The sequence below is a fragment of the Crinia signifera genome, chromosome 6, assembly GCF_055691185.1.
Source record: "Crinia signifera chromosome 6, ASM5569118v1, whole genome shotgun sequence".
Lineage (NCBI taxonomy): Eukaryota > Metazoa > Chordata > Amphibia > Anura > Myobatrachidae > Crinia > Crinia signifera.
In genome coordinates, this window is record NC_139222.1 from 268,381,088 (window position 1) to 268,401,013 (window position 19,926).

The 19,926-nt window shown below is 44.9% G+C and overlaps 1 protein-coding gene across 1 annotated transcript; it reads left to right on the forward strand.

Annotated features, from left to right (window-relative positions):
- Positions 1–967: 967 nt before the first annotated feature.
- GOT1 (glutamic-oxaloacetic transaminase 1) lies at positions 968–15,493 on the forward strand. The gene is made up of 9 exons (XM_083149566.1): positions 968–1,242; positions 5,043–5,224; positions 7,204–7,327; positions 8,113–8,225; positions 9,324–9,428; positions 10,523–10,673; positions 10,911–11,076; positions 13,359–13,501; positions 14,063–15,493. The coding sequence occupies exons 1-9, from the start codon at positions 1,125–1,127 to the stop codon at positions 14,200–14,202; spliced, it is 1,242 nt and encodes a 413-aa protein (XP_083005692.1). The 5' UTR covers positions 968–1,124; the 3' UTR covers positions 14,203–15,493.
- The last annotated feature ends 4,433 nt before the right edge of the window (positions 15,494–19,926 follow it).

A 19,926-nucleotide genomic window follows, 5' to 3' on the forward strand; every position in this document is an offset into this window, starting at 1 on the left:
CAAGTTCACATCACTCACAGACCACTTAAGAAAAAGAGGGACTCAATTTGGTGGCACAGAAATTGAATGTACAGAGGCGGAGAAGAGGAACTTTGTTATACTAAGAGGGATGTACGGTATTTATTCATATACCTTTGTTATCGTTTAATTGGGCGAAGAGGATCGTACCTCTATCTAAAGGGAGATATTATCCTATCAAGCGCCAGTGAAGGGGACATTCTACTTTCTCTTCACTTGTGTTTATATCCACACACATATGGAATAAAATAAACCCTAACCCACGGCTCATGCACCACCATACTTTAAATATTGGACTTGCTTTTTTCCCATGTCTATATAAACTCATCAACAGATAGGCTTGCCGGCAGCAGATGAGTGCGCTACACCCCCTGCCTCAGCATCACTGTCAGTACATACGCTCCTCGGCTGTAAGCTGCCGCTAATGGCCGGTCCACACAGCCGGGTCCCGCACCTATAGCAACAGCTGCCATCACAGCCGAGTCCACACAGCCGGGACTCGCGCCTTACGGCAAGCTGGTGACACAACAGCCGGGGCCAGAAGTTTAGATGGTGTGAATGGACACAATCATGTCCATTATTAACTTCTAGCAGAGCATCACTGTCAGCGCCTCCAGCGCGGGGGCCGGGACTCGAACCTACGACGCACAGCAAGCCTGGGCTGTCCAGACGCTTGACTAACGGCACGCGCCACCGTGCCAGCCAATCCACAGGACGTCTCAGTGTAACAGGAAGCTACACTGCAATGACGTCATTCACGCTGTGCTGCCCTGCTGCTGCCTGTCAGAGTCAAGCTCCGGCTGGGCTAGGTAGATGTCACTGCCGACGTCAAACGTCCAATAGAACCCTCTGTCTCACTCGCTTCTGTCCGTTTACCCAATGAGAGCGTGCAAATCCACCATCAATTTATATCCGCCTGCGTGATTGGTCACCTCCCCACGCTGTCAGTGTAATGACGTTCGGTGATGCTGGAAAGGTGTTGTCCTGTTCCGGGGCACTGATTGGCTCTCCGAGTCTCCGCCCCCGGTATTTAGCAGTGAAGGTGAAGGTGACGGCCGCAGTCAGTGTATCTCAGTGCCGGGTGTCTGATAGCAGTATACTCCGCCATGGCCGCCCCGTCCATCTTCCAAGACGTCCCTATGGCGCCCCCGGTGGCCGTGTTCAAGCTCACCGCGGACTTTCGTGAGGACAGCGACCCAGCCAAGGTCAACCTGGGAGTGGGAGGTGAGTGTGTGCCGAGGAGGGCGTGTAGAGGCTGTGGGACCGCAAGTCCCAACGTGCTACACTGGCAGGGTATGCTGGGACATGTCGTTCTGCAGCAGCTGGGGGAGGCACTACTTTTATAGTCTCTGCAGTGGCCTCTTAGGCATCAGCCAGTCCTGACATTTACAAGCCTGCTATATAATACATAGGTACTATATCTATCTATATATCTCTATCCCTGTATAGGGAGGTGCATACTGTATCTGCAGGTGCTGTGGAGGTTTATACCCTTACTGCCACTCAATGCCTTTGTCCTTGGGTGCCCTCGAGCACTATTGGGCAAACAAGTTGGTGCCAAAATCTTGCAGAGAGGTGTTGTGCTAATGTCATGTCCTCCCCATACATACTCCATGTTTAGGATCTTTAGTACACTTAAGTCCCTAGGTTGGCTAGTGGGTGATCCAGCGATGTGTCAGATCGTATGTGATGTATACTAATGATGTGTACACACTTGTACAATCTGCATGAGATCCAGATGAGATTTTGACTATGTATACAATTTAGACTATGTATACAATTTAGACTATCTGCATACATATAGTCTATGCATACTATATAGTCTATGCAGCCAAGACTTTCTGCATAAGATCCATATGAGATTTTGACTATATAGTCAAAATCTCATCTGGATCTCATGCAGATTGTACAAGTGTGTACACACCAAAAGAGGGATGGTCATCCAATTGTGGCAGGGAAACAGCAATGCCATTGCAAGATAGCCATTGATGGTGGTTACATGGTGCACAATCAATGTTTGCAGTATTCCCCGTGTTAATTCATTTGACAATCTCCAGTTCCCAATGGGTCCTAAGCAGGATCTAGCAGGTAATGGATGGGCCAGCTCTGCTTGTGTCACCTAGGTAATAGGGATGCTGGGACATTTGGTAAGCTGAGGATTGACGCCAAAAGATTGTGTAACTACTGATATATATCCCTGCATGGTAGAAAAAGCACCAGTCTGCCCATGATCTGTTTATAGATTAGGGTACAATACATGCCGCACTTTGTCCTTGGCAAATGATTGAGTTTGCGTGTTGATACCTCATTGGGTGAGGAGATTTCCAGGTTAGAAAGGGCATAAGGCGGTATTTCTGCTGAAACCTAGAAAATAATGTGCCAGGGAAGTCAGAGAGCAGCTGCGGGTTCCTGACTTGCAGTTTGGCTGATATAGTCGCAAGTAAACTATTTTGCTGACAGCACATCTATTGTCTGACTGTCGAAAGGGAGGACGTGTGCACTGTGTCTGCAGAGCACTCTGAATGTCATTGTCTGGCCTATGGGGTGCATCGAAAGAGAGAGTTCAGCTTGTTCTGTTCAGTGACAAACTGATGCTGGCTGTTGCAAACTGTAGAATTAATTTAGAGTTTGCTGTGCATCCGCCACTGGCTCAATCTGAGATCATAGCTGAAGGCTACATCTGCTCCAGATCTGGGTCATCCACTGTTCTTCCTGTCTAGGGACCAGTGAGGGGCAGAATCACACTAACTGCACTCTCCTTATATGCTGTACTAAGTGACATGATAACGCAGGGTGGTATGAAGAAGTAGCACATCATTTTACTGGCTTTTTTAAGCTTGCCAGGCTTTGGTAAAAAAAAAATATACAACTGCTTCGTAAGGCCCCCATACACTAACTTGATTTGGGCCAATTTCGCCCATTCCCGATGAAACGGGACGAGAAATAGGCCCAAATCGGGTCAGTGTGATGTCCCCGCAGATACAATGTGTGACCTCAGACTGTTCGGCGCTGGGGAACAGGGATTGCATGCGACCTCGCTGGGGGGCTCACGGGTGATCAGCTGGGTATACACTGCTGTAGTGAATGCCCAGCTTAAGGTGTGTGTCCTTACTGTGCCACTATGCTGGGGCAGGGTGGTTTTATGGATGTGTCTTTGCTCTTCACGGCACCCACCAACTAGCCCCCAACTGTCATTTTCAAATGCAGCCTTTAACATGGTAGTTTGTTACTTTATCTCTCTCTACTTTATCGCCTTCTAAGGCTTTGTATATTGACACCTATGGCTGCATTCTCCTTACTGGCCCCCAACTGTCATTTTCAAATGCAGCCTTTAACATGGTAGTTTGTTACTTTATCTCTCTCTACTTTATCGCCTTCTAAGGCTTTGTATATTGACACCTATGGCTGCATTCTCCTTACTGGCCCCCAACTGTCATTTTCAAATGCAGCCTTTAACATGGTAGTTTGTTACTTTATCTCTCTCTACTTTATCGCCTTCTAAGGCTTTGTATATTGACACCTATGGCTGCATTCTCCTTACTGTTTTGGAACTATCGGGACTGAGGGTGTACCAAGGTGCCCTAAGCCCTTGGGAGAGATAAAGTACTAACCAATCCTCTCCTAACTGTAATTTTTCAACAGCCTGTAAAGTGATAGGAGCGGCCTGACTGATACTTTATTTCTCTCCAAGACTTAGTACATCTGCCCTTTGACAAGGCCAATATTTGCGGTCTACCTGCCCATGTCCAGTTTGTTTTTCAACTAAAGCGCTGTACACACTCTTAGATTTGCTTTAGATTTGATGTTAGATTAGATTTTCTATTAGATCTGGCATTAGATCATCCCATCCATTTGATTTCGATTTCACAATGTAGGCACAATGTACTCATTTGATTTACTGGATCGAATTCGAGATTTCCTTGGCTGCACAGTAGATTTTTCTATTTGATTTTTGAGAGAACGGGAGCGCGCATCGAATCAAATGCAGATCGAAAGTGTCCTAAAAACCATTCGATGTGGATTCGATTTTGCTTCTATAAGCAAAATTGAATCGAAAACAGGGAAAAATCTAAGCGTGTGTACAGAGCTTAACGCTTTATGTATCATGGAGTTAAGAGATGTGGACCAGTAGAAGAGTTGCCCTTAGCAACCAATCGGCTTTCAGTACTTTTTGTTAAGTGCATTCTATAAAATTATAGATAGAAGCTGATTGGTTGCTTTGGGCAAATTTCCTTTTGGTCCACTTCTCCACTCATCTCAACCCCCTAGTTGATCATGTGCAGGGATATGCTGTATTTTAAAAATTACTGCATGGTTCATCAATGGGACAGTTTCCACTACTAGGCCCAACCTATACAAGAACACTGTATGGGTGCATTGTTGGGTTTTCAGCCTTTACCGACAGCAATGAAGCAGTTTCCGACAAAACAGACCCAACATTAATTTTTGCAGATCCGTGGAGTTTCTGACACCCTACAGTCAGAACATTGAATTCCAGCGGTCGAGTTACAGTCTAACCCAGTGGTTCCCAACCCTGGTCCTCAAGTACCCCCAACAGTGCATGTTTTGCAGGTCTCCACACAGAATAACAAGTGCTATAATTAGCTCCACATGTGGATCTTTTAAAATGTGCCTGAATAATGAGTGCACCTTCCGGCTGACTTGGAACTTGCCGACTGACTTGGTTGGGAACCACTGACTCTAACCGAATGAAAACAGTCCGGGATTCCGACTGTTGGGATGTTCAAACAGTCGTAATCCCAAATTGAATACCCCTCTAAATCTTTAACAATGCACGGTCCCGCAGGTGACTAGCAATATCCTCAATGTGTACATGCAAGACCAGCCCAACACTGGGTGTTTCCCATATCAGTCAGATTTTAGTGATCATGTATAGTACACTTTGGAACAGTGAGCGCTAGAATTTGGTTGGTTTCTATGTTTTTTTCATTTTAGAAGTTTCGGCAAATTTACACCACAGTATTTTAGAGTAACGAATGTTTCTGTCACATTGTGTTGTTCAGCCTACCGCACAGATGACTCCCAGCCCTGGATCTTACCGGTGGTGAGAAAGGTGGAGCAGATGATCGCCAACGACCACACGTTAAACCACGAGTACCTGCCCATTCTTGGGCTGCCGGAGTTCCGCTCTAGTGCTTCCAGGATTGCTCTGGGCAGCGACAGTCCTGCGTTCAAGGAGAATCGGGTAACTGCTTTTGTGCACTAACCCTGCATTATATATTAATGTGCTGAACTGGTTTGTTTACAAAAATTGCTTCCAAGTGTGAGTTAGTCTGGTTTGTGTACGCGCTTAATTCTGCTGGTATTAAAAGAGAATTTGGGAAAATATAGTGGTTAATCATCTATCTCTATCTATCTATCTATCTAATCTAATCTAATCTAATCTATCTTCGCAGCTTACAGAGCAAACCAGAATCAGAATTATTGGGTTCTCAGTACTCAGAGTAAAGGACAAGTACTGTACATTGTGTGTTGTCTGCCTAGCAGTGGTAGACCAGACCATGACGTCTCATTATGTTACCCTGTGGTAGCATGTATATTGTAGAAAGTATGGGGGTAGTATAGAACACTGTGGGACATCACATGGCAGTGCGTCGCTGACCATTGGTAAACTTCAGGAAAAAAAACGTGACCTTTTATATAGAATGTACGTGATAAATGCTACCTCAAAACTTATTGGTTGATCTGGGCAGTGTCTCCACTCTTTCACTGCTTGATAAAGTAACAAAAAAAGTATCACGTAGTTCGCAATGGTGCAGTGATGTAAGGATGTACTCTGCTACATCTGTGGCTGGGCAGAGCGGGAAAGACCCCCCCCCTTCCTCCCCAGGTAATACGTTTCTGTGCTGCGCTTGTGATAAAGTGGACATGTTCTCCATACTGATCACGTCTCAGCTGGTGCATAGACACATGCATGACGTCAGGCACCAGCGTTCTAACTTTGTATATGTAATACAGAGGTTAAATAGCTATGACCTACTTCTAGCTGATGTCCTTGGGTAATGTATTGTATACACTTGTTTATTTATAGTATAAATCTGTACCTTAGCTGACTTGTAGAAGGTGTACTACCTACCACTGGTAGTAGTATCTGCCCTCACCAGGTGGCACCTGCGCCCGTCACTGCCACATTACCTTTTTGCCGGTGACCGAGGCCAGTTCCCCCTGACCGCTGCCTTCGGGTCAGGACTGACCTGTAGTAGGAATGGCATTGACTCGTGATGCAGGCTCAGCACAGGACAGCTGCAGGGCGGATTACAGTGGTAGTTCTTATCGTAGATCACAGGATGTCTGCAGATTATCCGCTTTCGGAGGAGACGTGTTTATTCTTTAAATGCAGCTCTTTAAAAGAGCTTTTACACAGCTTTTCTATAGAACTATAGGCAGGTTCCACACTGATGTTAGTTCAGACATTCATCTGACATACTGGACCTACACTGGTGGTAGATGTGGTCAGAGTGGCCAATCTGGGAGAGGCGTACTGCATGAGAGCCATCCAATCACAGCTCAGGGCCAGCAGACCAGATTGCCTGTGCATTTATCTGGTTGGTCATGAAGACTGAGCTCTCATCTTGTGTATAGCGCATTATACAAAGTGGTATTGCATAGTTATGGTTGGCATCAGAGTATATGGGGCACAGGGAATCCTTTGTCTAAAATATAAATGTAAGCACAATATGTAATGATCCTTGGGTTAGCTCACACACAAGAAGACCCCTATAGTTTATTACCCATTGTTACAGATAAGGAATGTAAAGGATTTATTTACAGTTTCTTGTATAGCGCTGCATATTCCGTTGCGCTTTACAACTGGAAACAGTGATAAGACAAACTGGGGAGTAACAAACCGACATAGAGGAAGGAGGGCCCTGCTCGCAAGCTATGTAGTTGTCAAGGCAACATATTTGCTCAGGACAGATGGTTATATAGGCAGTAGCCTCACAGGCGCGCACGTACCGGTTGTGTATCATGCATTTACAATAATATGCTATACATGATAATACAGACTTCTATAATGAGTTATTATTTGCTATTTTCGTGTGTGTGTGTGTGGGGGGGGGGGGGGTGATCCGACAACAAGCAGATAACTGGACAATTATGGCTTCTAGCATTTTTCTTTAATTTGTTATATGTATATCACTGTTCTTTCTTTTCCGGTTGAAGGTAGGCAGTGTGCAGACTCTAGGTGGTACTGGGGCGCTACGCATTGGAGCGGAGTTCTTAAGGCGCTGGTACAATGGAACCAATAACACTGCAACCCCCATCTACATCTCTTCTCCTTCTTGGGGTGAGACCTTTGTGTGTTACAACTGCTCGGAGCTCTGACATCAGAGCACAAAGTGTGTCTCATTCTGACTTTGTTAGACCAAAGCTCAGCATAAGGAGACTAAAGCTGGGTACACTTATCGTGCATATCCTCTAGTGGGCACCACAACCTAGTGAACGATGTGTGCTCCCGTGGGTCTTTCACGTCCCCTTCCCCTATAGTCTGAACATGCAGTCAAATCAGACTACATCTTCTGTATAGTCAATGGGATCGTGGTGACGGCACTGGAGGATATAGTTAACCATATCGTTAAGTGGTTTAGCGATATATCGTTCAGGCGATATCGGTAGTTAACGATATAGCATAATGTTTGTGTGTGTGTGACCAGCTTTAGTGTTTTCTGAAAATATACTTAAGAACATACATTATACGGTTACATTCAGTATTGTACCTTGTTGACCAACGTATACATACACTAGAGTGCACATACTATCAGAATATCCATGGTCATTGGTGGTCGTTGTTGTGAAATACACCAGCAATTGATTTAATAAAGAACTAAATGTCTTCATTGACTTATTGAATTAGAAATAATGTTTAAAATTTACATATTGGGGAAAAATGTTTAGATTCTTTATTCTGTATAATGGAATAAACATATCTAGCAGGAACTGGGATCTTTTGCATAGCACTAGATGTTATTTATGATTTTCTATATGATTTGTATCCTTGCTTAGTTCTGTATGAGATTTTATTTGAGCCTCTTGTACCCTCTCCTATTTATTATTCTTGTTCCCTGTGTACAGAAAACCACAACGCTGTGTTTATTGATGCTGGCTTTAAGGATATCCGAGCATATCATTACTGGGACGCTGCTAATCGAGGGCTTGACCTTAAGGGGCTGTTGGAAGACTTAGAGGTGAGTCTGAACCAATTTTGACCTTTTTGGAGGAAAAAAAAAATCTACATTTTAAGATACTAGTTGTCCTTAAGATAACAAGGTGTCCTTGTAGACCCTACCGGGATTACAAAGCTGCTGCGATCAGACTATAGGACTGATTCAGACCTCTTCAGAAGACGGCGTATACTCGCAGTCTAGAGAATAGGTCAGCGCTGAACGCCTGCTAGCATGCGAGGGTATGTGCCAGAGAACGCTTCCCCTCTTACGTGGCCGAATCGTATGATTTCTATTCTCTTTGGAAATAAGTCGAAACTGACTTTTTTATTTCCATCACAAATACGGGGCGGGCACTAATGGTGCCACTCCTGCGACAGCGTTTTTATGGGCGCACCTATAAAACACTAGCCGTTTTACTGGTTCTGCCCCCTCCATCAGATACAGGGCCCAATTTGGCCCTGTCCGATCAAACCCGAATCAGGCTGCATATTATACATCCATCAAGTACCCAATCTGTACAAAACATGCACCTATTTACACATCTCTAGTGCTTTTTAGTGTTCACTCTAGGTTTGGCTTCGAGCAGGGCGCCGGGCCGCCGCCTTTAATCAAAGGGGGCGGGCCTGTCCCCTCCGAAGTCACTATGCTGCCGGGGAAGCGCCGGCATCACCGTGAAGCTGTTTTAGCGGGGCGCAGTGAGAGGGGCAGGGCGCATTTTGCCCTTTAAAAATCGGGCAGGGCGCAGTGCCCCGCTAAAACAGCCTAGCGGTCCCACTACTTTTACCAGATTGGCTTTAGGTGTTATGGACATTTGATGTTTTACAGTAATATCAAGAAGAAACTACTAGTGACAGCTAGAACCCAATGATAAATCACTTTGTGTGCCAGAAAGGTTTACTGGTCTAATTTATACAGAGAGGGAAGATCGTAGACATCCAGTAATAAACTTGCATATGGTTGGAGGCTGGTGTAATGTATGCAGCTTATATGTGATATGAAGGCTAAACTCCATTACGTCCTCCACCTGCAGTGTTCCCTGCTGTAGTTTATAACCTTTAATAATAGATTTGTATGATGTATATCCGATGACTGTAGTTATTCCTCTGTGCATCCATACAGAACGCCCCGGAGTACTCCATCTTTGTCTTGCACGCTTGTGCTCACAATCCTACTGGTACAGACCCCACCCAGGACCAGTGGAAGAAGATAGCCGATATCATGAAGGTACGCTGGGGAGACAATGGGGCGTTTGTTAGAAGTAATGATGAATGAAGCAAATATAAAATATCCAGGTGGCTCTGACTGCTGCCATAATTCTGTGACCGTCCGATGAAGGTTCCTGGCTATAGTGAAGCACAGGATCTGTTTCTGGAGTTGCCCCTGCAGCTTTTAGTTAGGAGATGGGAAGTTCTGCATTTATTATAAGATGATCACCACTAATTCATGTAAGACTAATGCTGGGTACTCACCGCAGCGACTGGCGGCAGACCGGCCATTGTGCTGACATTGCAGCCAATTTTTGTTTTTTACCTGAATGTCAACACAGTCGACATGGACACAGTTTAAAGTGCACCGCATCCCCTCGCATCGCTCGCTATGCGTTGGGCACACTATTTTATTCTCCCACCACGCCCATATTGGATGGTAGGGCATGAAATACCGCCTGTCGGCTCAAAAAACAGTGATTAACCCCATGTCGACCTAGACACTGTCGAACTAATGACCTTTCGACCTAGAACAATGTTGACATTTTCCCATGTCGACCTAATGACTGTCGACCATTATGCTGTAGACCAAATGACCGCATCCCCATTTGCCTGCCCAGTTGTGATGTCATTGGCTGCAGCTGGTGTATGGGCTTGGACACGCAGCCACATGCGCCAATATAAGTGTGTGTGTGTATGTGTGTGTGTGTGTATATATATATATATATATATATATATATATATATATATATATATATATATATATATATATATATATATATATATATATATATATATATATATATATATATATATATATATATATATATATATGCCTTTGACTGTGCAGCACAGCCAGTGCGATAGGTCTGAATGATGACGTTCCGATATATCGTTTGCATACGCCCAAATTATTATTATTAGCAGGTTGGCATGCTGAACTCGCTCTCTTGGGTCTTGCTTTTATTTAATGAATGGAGAATGCCAAGGTATAGTGTATTGCTTTAGAGTGGGCATTCTACAAATCCACTATTGCTTGTGTAAGTCTGCAGAGCAGTGTAACTCTGCAGTCATTGCTTGCTTTGATACCCTCTCATCCTTTTTCCTTTGCAGAGGCGCTATCTCTTCCCATTCTTTGACTCCGCCTACCAAGGCTTTGCCTCTGGAAACCTAGACAAGGACGCCTGGGCTGTGCGCTACTTTGTCTCTCAGGGATTCGAGCTGTTCTGTGCTCAGTCATTTTCCAAAAACTTTGGCTTATACAGTGAGTATCACCACAACATAATGTCTCCCATTGTGACGGTATACACTTTGCAGAAGAACGATTTCTGTGTAGGAATCCACCTCTTGCTACGCCTTCATGTAACCGAGCAATGCAGGGAGTCTCGGGCAGAACTCAGTGATTTTGTTATAGCTGAAGTCGTTCACTGATCGCACTTATTATGTTATATAAGTATTATGCAGCCTGCAGTCCCATTGCCAATATGATTTCCGCCCCTAGATGAGAGAGTGGGGAACCTGACCGTTGTGAGCAGAGACTGCGGTAGTCTTGAACGTGTCCTATCTCAGATGGAGAAGATTGTGCGTACGACCTGGTCAAATCCCCCATCACAGGGGGCGCGAATTGTAGCCACCACGCTGAACACACCGGAACTCTTTGATGAATGGTGAGAGTGGATTCTACTAGAAGGAGAAAAGTACTTTGATAAAAAGGAAAAAAAATCACATGTAATACACACCACACACAAAAACATAGGGCCTTATTTTGGTTCATTCTTTCTGACAAAATCCTTCTTAGATGGACAAAACCATGTGCACTGCAGGGGGGGGCAGATGTAACATGTGCAGAGAGAATTAGATTTGGGTGAGTAATTTTGTTTCTGTGCAGGGAAAATACTGACTGCTTTATTTTTACATTGCAATATAGATCTCACTTTGAAGTAAAACCCCACCCAAATCTAATTCTCTCTGCACAAGTAACACCTGCCCCACCTGCAGTGCACATGGTTTTGCCCATCTAAGAAGGACTTTGTCAGAAAGAATGAACCAAAATAAGGCCCATAGAAACAAATACAATGACACTGAAAAGTGCCACAGAAAATCCACACAGAAGAATTTGTGGTTAACCTGATGTTTCAGGAATGTCAATAAAATCACTACTAGTTATATACAGCAGTGGTGAAAGAAATTGAGGCACTGAAATTGCAGAAAGGTAAAAGATGTCTATACCCTTAGGAACAATTTATACAATGGTTTTTTTCACAGTTTTGTGAAAAAAAATAGGATACACTATAAAACTATTTTTTTTTCCCTTGAATTTTTTCCATTACCATTATAGTGTGTGTCCTAAAAAATTTTTGCAAAACTGTTGAAATCTGATATGTGGACATTGTAGCGGTGTAACAATGTAATGCCCCTTTCACACAGAAAATAAAATTCCTGAGTGAAGCCGTTTCACCGGGGAATTTCATGAAATACACTGGTCCCTTTTCTGTGTGACAGGGTCAATCCAGATCTTAAACTCCGGGTCTCTGACCCTGCAACAGACCAGAGTCGGAGATCCAGAGTTTAAGATCCGGATCGACCCTTTCACACAGGAGACAACCCAGTGTAATAGAGCAAATCCCCCGGTCTAAGTTTTAGACCTGGAGATTTGCTCTCCTGTGTGATGGGGGTCTGACAGCGGCGCTTCAAATGCCGGGTAATTACCTGTTTATTCGGCCACCGCTGTCTGAAAGCGGTATTATAGTCTATGTAGCTAATAAGGAGAGAGGGCTCACTGGTTCTCCAGCTGTCGCTTAACAACAGCTGGAGAACCACAGGTTGGCCAGGCCTGGTGCAGTGCATTCCTTATGTGCACCACAGAGGCTGCATTCATGGATAGCTGTGTTAATCAGGAGCTTGTGCCTGGTACGGATATGGGCAACCAGTTTACAAGGAGGGTAAGTATCATAATTGGTTGGTCTAGACAAGTAGCGGTAATCAACTCCAGTCTTCAAGAGTCTCAACAGGTCATGTTTTCCGAATTTCTATGCCTGGAAACGGGGTAGGATAAATATTACCTTTGGTAAAATCAGATGTGCCTTTTGCTGTTGCTCCATGCATGTAAAATAGCGCCTCTCAGCAGGCCCAGTCGCGGGAAGCCGAGCCCCTTTTCTGCTCAGAACATACTGCTTATTGGCATAATTAAAGTCCCTAGATGTGACATAACTGTAATGCTAGCGTGCACTGGCCCCTGGGGTGTGCAACTAATCTGGATCTGCTTAAAAAGGGCTTTGATGTCGCAGCTGTAGCTTTGACCCAAACCAGGTTCCTTTGTTCTTCATTTGGGACTTTATATGTATACAGTATAAAACCAATTCCAGCGGCAAACTGTAAATCAAGAATATACCCTGGCAAAGGGTAGATCTGATCTTTGTATTCGAAACCAAAACTTCAAATGTGTCGTACCAAAGTGGACATTCATCGCGTGGATAGCGCTAAAATATCAACAGTCACGTACATGCTTACAACAGCAGCGGTGTCTTGCAGGTCCTAGTACTAGTGTGGAGCCGATCCGGCACAAACATGTGACAGCGGCATTCTGGGCTGTTCCCCATATCCCCACCTGCTTGCCCCTAGTGTCTAGCCCTCCTGTCCCACAGCCTAATGTCAATATTCTGAGACTGTCCAGATTTCATATGTTTGCTGTCCACATAATGGTTGTCTTCCTAATGAGCACATCCCTGTGACTCCTCTGTGCATAATTAAAGTTAAATTCAGATAAAATGACCACTTGGGGGTACTCGAGGGCTAGAGATGAGAACCACTTGGTTAGAGGTAGGCTTACATATAAAATAGCTAACATCTGATTGGTTGTTCTGGGGAACACCTCCTTTTGCCCTCCCCGGATTAGATTCATCTCCCACTTGTGTTGCATAATGCCAACTTTTGTCTTCTGCTCATTTAGGAGGGACAACGTGAAGACCATGGCAGACAGAGTGCTGGCCATGAGGGCCGATCTTAAAAATAGATTGGAAGCTCTCAACACACCGGGAACCTGGAAACACATTGTGGAGCAGATAGGAATGTTCAGTTTCACCGGCCTTAATCGTAAGTGTACATCAACATAAGATTTCGTAAACCGTAAAACCTTTTCTTATCTAATGTAGGAGATGGTTTTGTTATACCACTTTCACAACACACAAAACCCTGGTCCGATCCGGCTCACTGTGCGGGGTGAAAGAGCCATTTGAAAAATCCCAGGTCTAGCAACCCAAACCGGATTTAAAGAAGGTTTTACCCGGGTTGCTGGGCAGAGTGACGGTTAACCCGGGTAGAGTGACCTGGATCCCGTTCATACTCCTCCAGGGAGGAGGCAGCATCCGCTCTAAGCGCTGCCTCCTCCTGCTCCCAATGATGCTCTGCCCCATCCCCCGATGACATCAGCCACCTGGCTTATTGCAGGATTGCTGCGGGGAGCTTCTCCTCGCGAATGCTGGGTTGCTTCTGCGAGGGACCAGTGTCCAAATCTCGGGGACTACCTGGCATTTGCGATGTGAAAAGGGTGTCGTTAAAGCCACCTACTTGATTGCGATACTTTACAATGGAGATCTATATAGGGATGAGCCCTTTACCAGCAGCCATCTAACTTGTACACTTTGCCTTTTGCAGCTAAGCAAGTCGAATACCTTATTAAGAACAAACATATATATCTGATGGCCAGTGGGCGCATCAACATGTGTGGTCTGACAACGAAGAACATCGACTACGTCGCCAAGTCTATTCATGAAACCGTCACCAAAATCCAGTAAAGATTGCTCACAATTATAGTGAATAGTGTCGTTAGAATTGTGATGTGTTCCGTCACCCTGATGCTCACAATAAGACCTCAAATGTTCTGTTCTTTTGTTTTGTTTTTTAATTGTATTTTTCTTCATGGCTTTAATTGGAACAAACTATTGCAGGGAGACTTGTTACATGTGAGGGCGGTGGACTAATGCGCACTTCCTATCCCCGGTTCCACTTTGTCTGTCTGCAGTGCAGAGCTCCGGGTCTCCTCCACTGACCCTATCACGGACTCCTATGTGGTCAGGTGAGGAAACCCTGGACTCTGATTTGCTGAGGCTGTGTACTTAATGACCACTTGAATCCTCAAATGAGCACAAGCCATCAGGACCTCCCCATAGTGCAGATATGTTTTGGATATGCATTGGTCTCGGGCTGTAGGTGTGTCACTTGGTGCGTGCAATATTAATGGCTCTGCCACTGGGGGGTGCTATGCTTCTACCCATAGTGTATACAGGAGACTTCGGCACTCTGCCACTGGGGGGTGCTATGTTTCTACCCATAGTGTATACAGGAGACTTCGGCACTCTGCCACTGGGGGGTGCTATGTTTCTGCCCATAGTGTATACAGGAGACTTCGGCACTCTGCCACTGGGGGGTGCTATGTTTCTACCCATAGTGTATACAGGAGACTTCGGCACTCTGCCACTGGGGGGTGCTATGTTTCTGCCCATAGTGTATACAGGAGACTTCAGCGGTCAGCCACAATCTGCTGGTGCACTTCCTAGGAGTCCCGGCTGTCTCATCAGTAGTGGTCTCTATTTTAGCCAGAGGCTAATTTGCACCAGTTCTGTTTGCGGCTGCTTATGCCTTACCCTGCAGGTTTACTGTGTGGGGGCTTCTACAGTAAGTATTAGAAATGTCCCATGAAATGTCCTGTACAGATGATCACAGACCAGCTGCTCTATAAATACCTCCACGCTAGGTTCTATGCACTGCAATAAAGGAGGCCTGCTGGCTAGTCCTGGTCTAGGGCTGCTCTGCTTACCACACAGGTTAGTGGGGGGTAAATTTCATAGGCTTCTAGTGCGCAGCCTTCTATTGTAGAGCGCTGACTGAGTTTACTTGTCCTCTTACCTACCAGGGCAGTGTGACGCTGCAAAACAGTATATGACTGGAATAAAGCCACCAACGGCCGCTGCCTCGTGTAACACTAAATAGGCAAAAATCACTTTATTCAAATAAGTCATTGTTGGGAAAAATGATAAATATTGTAACCTAATTTATCAAACTGAGAAATAAATCAATTATGCCGTATGTTGGGGTTTTTATTTTCTCCTAAAAGATAAAATAGCTGAATATTGCGCACAGGCGAGTCCAACTAAAACATTGGGCGATAGCTTTTGGTTAATGTGTAGACTGGAAATCGGCATGGATTGTTTTCTTCACGATATCACCAATCATACAGTACGTCTGTTGCTACAACTCAAGGGGGTATTAAATGACAAGAGAACATAAATGAGTTGCAGGTCACTGTAGACAAGTAGATCAGACTTTGTCATTGGGCACAAAATACTTCGTACTTCTGTCATTAAATTAATGGGTTGGGATCATTTGGTCTACAGCATGATGGTCGACATGGGAAAAGGTCAACATGGTTCTAGTTTGACAATGTCTATGTCGACAGTCAAGAGGTCGACATGGAGTTTTTCACTTTTTTTTTTACCTGAACGTCAACACAGTCGACATGGACACAGTTTCAAGTGCTATGCGCCGGGCACACTGTTTTATTCGCCCGCCACACCCTAGTGGATGGTAGGGCATGAAATACCGCCTGTCGGCTAAAAAAACAGTGAAAAACCCCATGTCGACCTTTTGACTGTTGACCTAGACATTGTCGAACTAATGACCTTTCCACCTAGAACCATGTCAACCTTTTCCCATGTCGACCTAATAGTGTTGACCTAATGACTGTCGACCATCATGCTTTAGACCAGGCATGTCCAACGTTGGCCCTCCAGAAGTTTTGAAACTACACATCCCAGCATGCTTTGCAATAGTTGTAGCATTCTCTAATAGCAAAACTGTGGCAAAGCATGCTGGGATGTGTAGTTTCACAACATCTGGAGAGCCAACATTGGACATGCCTGCTTTAGACCAAATGACTGTATCCCAAATGAATGCTATGGCTCTACATCAGTGGTTCCCAACCCTGGTCCTCAAGTACCCCCAACAGTGCACGTTTTTCAGGTCACCTGACAGCTGCACTCATTATTCAGGCACATTTGAAAAGATCCACAGGTGGAGCTAATTATACGACTTATGATTCTGTGTGGAGACCTGCAAAACGTGCACTGTTGGGTGTACTTGAGGACCAGGGTTGGGAACCACTGCTCTACATGGACCGCTTGGTCATTGAACGCCAACGATGTAAAAGCGTAAGTGGACTCTCCTTTTCCTGTTGGCTCCCTGCAGACAGTACATTTCCTGTTGGCTCCACAAAAAATTCCTAGTGTGCGCAAGCACACATGGCCAATAAAGTTGATTCTATTCTATTCTAATTTAGAGACTGGTGAATAGTTATATACAGTACAAGTACTTATCTGCATGAGAACTGGCCTGGCGGAGGCTAGCTGATGAAGGACCAGCATACTGGCAGATACAGATGCATACAATGTAAACTATTGTGAATGAGAAGACCGGTTTAGGAGTAGGCACATCAATCAAACTAAACTTGTCTGTAGCGTCTCTACATCCCACAATGCCTTGCTATGCCATTATTTATTTATTTAGTTTCTTGTAGCGCAGCAGATTCCGTTGCTCTTTTAAATTTGCACCTTTTTATGGAACTTTATTCTTCCATTTGTTGAGTGTTTAATTCTGCTGGAGGGGGAATGTACAGTAAGAGCTCTTCACCACTCTTTGGGCCGTACCCACCCAACCATGTTGCTCTTGGCTCCAAGGAGGGTAATCCAGACCTGCGCGGTAAGCTGCGTTTATTCAGAGCCTAGTGCACAAGTTAACGGTGCCCCAGCTGCCTGAATCTGCGCGCTACGCTGCAAACGCATGTGTATACTTACACGTCTGCTTGCAAGTGCCCGAACAGAGGAAAAATACTTCGATGGTTACATCCCATCAAATGATTTTTTTTAATTTCCTCTGCTGGCAGTCAAAGGGTAGCCCAGGACTGACTTTTCGGCTTTACGGTCTTCTGCAAATTGGGGGTGGGTGCTGATGTCATGTGATGCTAGTCGCCCACCCCAAGCAGGAAGTGGAACACCTGTGTTGCGTGAAGCCAGCATAGTGTTTCTATGGGTGAATTGTTTTGTAGATTCAGATATAGGTGACCTGCGCACTCTTAGCTGCCGTTACGTACAACATGGTATGGTTTCCCTTGGACCATAAAAAGTAAGTCTTGGAGGTGAGGTATTGTGATGCACACCGGCGCTTAGATAAAAGGTGGTGTTTTATTTAACATAAATCATAAAACATACAAGATATGGACTGGCATCTTACCCTGAAAGGGCAACTGGCGCCTGCAGGATGTTAATGAAGGCAGGGCAGCAATCTTGATGTGCTTCCAGCCAAGCTCCAATTGCATGCACTGGCCCAAAAGTGTCATAGGTATCAATTACCAGCCTGACTCATTTCAAGCCCTTCTGACTCTTCCTCAAAGGCAGTGTGACTGGTCCTGCTAAAGAATCCATATTTATACTGAAAGAGGGTCACGTGGGACTTCTGGTACCAGAAGAGCTTCATACAAAATAAAGGAAAACCACTTACGATGTTCTGGGACCTAAGTTTTTCTTATTCCCTTCAATCAGTTTGAAGACTTACTTTTGCATCACGTATTTGCTCCAGCCAACCTTGGTGCATGACAGCCAGCTCTGACTTATTTGGTAACATGCAGATTATATTTGTAATCCTGTTGTATAATTTCTCTCCAACCAACATCAGTAGGTTTGTTGCAATCCTACATTTAGCTCCATTGAAATGTTTTTCTTGTATGAAGTTGCAGCAGGCGGATGAGGGATGTGGTCAGGATCCTGGCAGGAAGTACTGGGGTTCCGGTTATGTTTGAAATAGTCACCAGGGTACATCAGGATTCTGAACTGTCTGCATTGTAGCTATCGGGATTCCCTGAGTAACCTCCCCACTCCTGAGCCCAGGATGTCCTGCTAGCTTCCGCTTACTCCATCAACCAAAACCGGGGCGTACGTGAATTATTATTGGGGCCTCTATTCAGGTCTATTCAAACTTGTCACATTCATAACCTGCAGAGGAACTGGTACTAAAAACAGGCACCTACAATGAAAGTATCAATTTAAAATGGGACAGAGAACCCTTAAAATAGTTTAAGGGGATTGAGTAGTGCACAGGTTCTCAAAGGGTCCTTAGAACCCCACACAGTGGGTCTTATTCTGGATGCTTTGCAACCGCCCTGCGTTCGCCCAGGTACCGATGGTGGCGCTGTGCGCATTCCTGTGCATATGCAGGGCGTGTGTACCCAGGACAGCGGGCTGGTCCATTAGAATATGGGAACACCCAGCATTTTATGGGCATTTCCATGAGAACGCTGGGCAATCTCATGCTAAAGAGGCCGTGGCGCAGGTGAGGGGACGTCACTGGATGTCAGCTGCCCCCCCATTTCCTTCCCAGTGTGCACGCATATGTAAATGACTGGAAAGTCACTTTTATATGCGTGCACCTTCCACATCTTTCGATGGTCGGCCACCATCGAAAGATGTGGGTGGTTCCCCTTGCCCTGCGAATGGATGATATTGTATAACATTCGCAAACCCCTGGGAGCCATTCGCAAGGTAGGATTTGGTGGACTCGACAGACTGCGAATTTGCAGCCTTGCGAATGAACCAGAATAACTCTACGTGAAGCCCATACACGCACCGATTTTGACGTGCGTTTCGTGCTAAAATAGCATCGCATTGCATGCGTCGTGCGTGCGATGCGATCAAAACACAGTACAAAAAGTATGTGAAGCACATCACTCATCGCATACATCGCACCGGGAAAATCGGTGCGTATATGGGCACCTTTAGTTTTGCAGGTCACCAGACAGGTGCACTCGTTGCTGACTGATACATTTTAAAATATCCACCGGTGGAGCTAATTATTTCACTTGATTCTGTGAGGAGACCTGCAAAACATCCACTGTGTGGGGTCCTGAGGACCGACTTTGAGAACCTGTGGAGTAGTGCGATACTATCAGGTCTCCCTTCCCAAACTAATGTAGGCTGCCCTATGACGTATTTGTTATACAAACAGGTAGGCCACTCAAGGTTGTTCGATACAATGAATGTTGATGAATATAGGATGCCAGAGCTTTGTTCTTGTGAAACCAACCGTTTGTTGAGGTATTGATGTCTGGCATCGCTGCGCGGTTTTCTAGAAGCAGCACAAAATGTAGCTTAAAAACTCCATTTGTCTTTAACTCTTTGAGTGCCAAGGGAATTAGTCAAAATAGGTGTGAGAATTGCCGTGCAAACATTGTTATTCATCCTAATGACCTGTAATGTTACCTTTTATATAGGAAATATAATCTTTTTTTTACCCAACATTTTTTATTTGAATTTAAATGTGAGCGACGTCGGCTTTTTTAGTGAATAATTTGCACATCTCTCATAGGCACTCAAAGGGTTAAAAAAAAAATACCCATCTATTATATGACACTCCAGTATTACCACTGAAACATCCACTCAAAGAAAAGTCGCACTATATAATTATCAAACGCG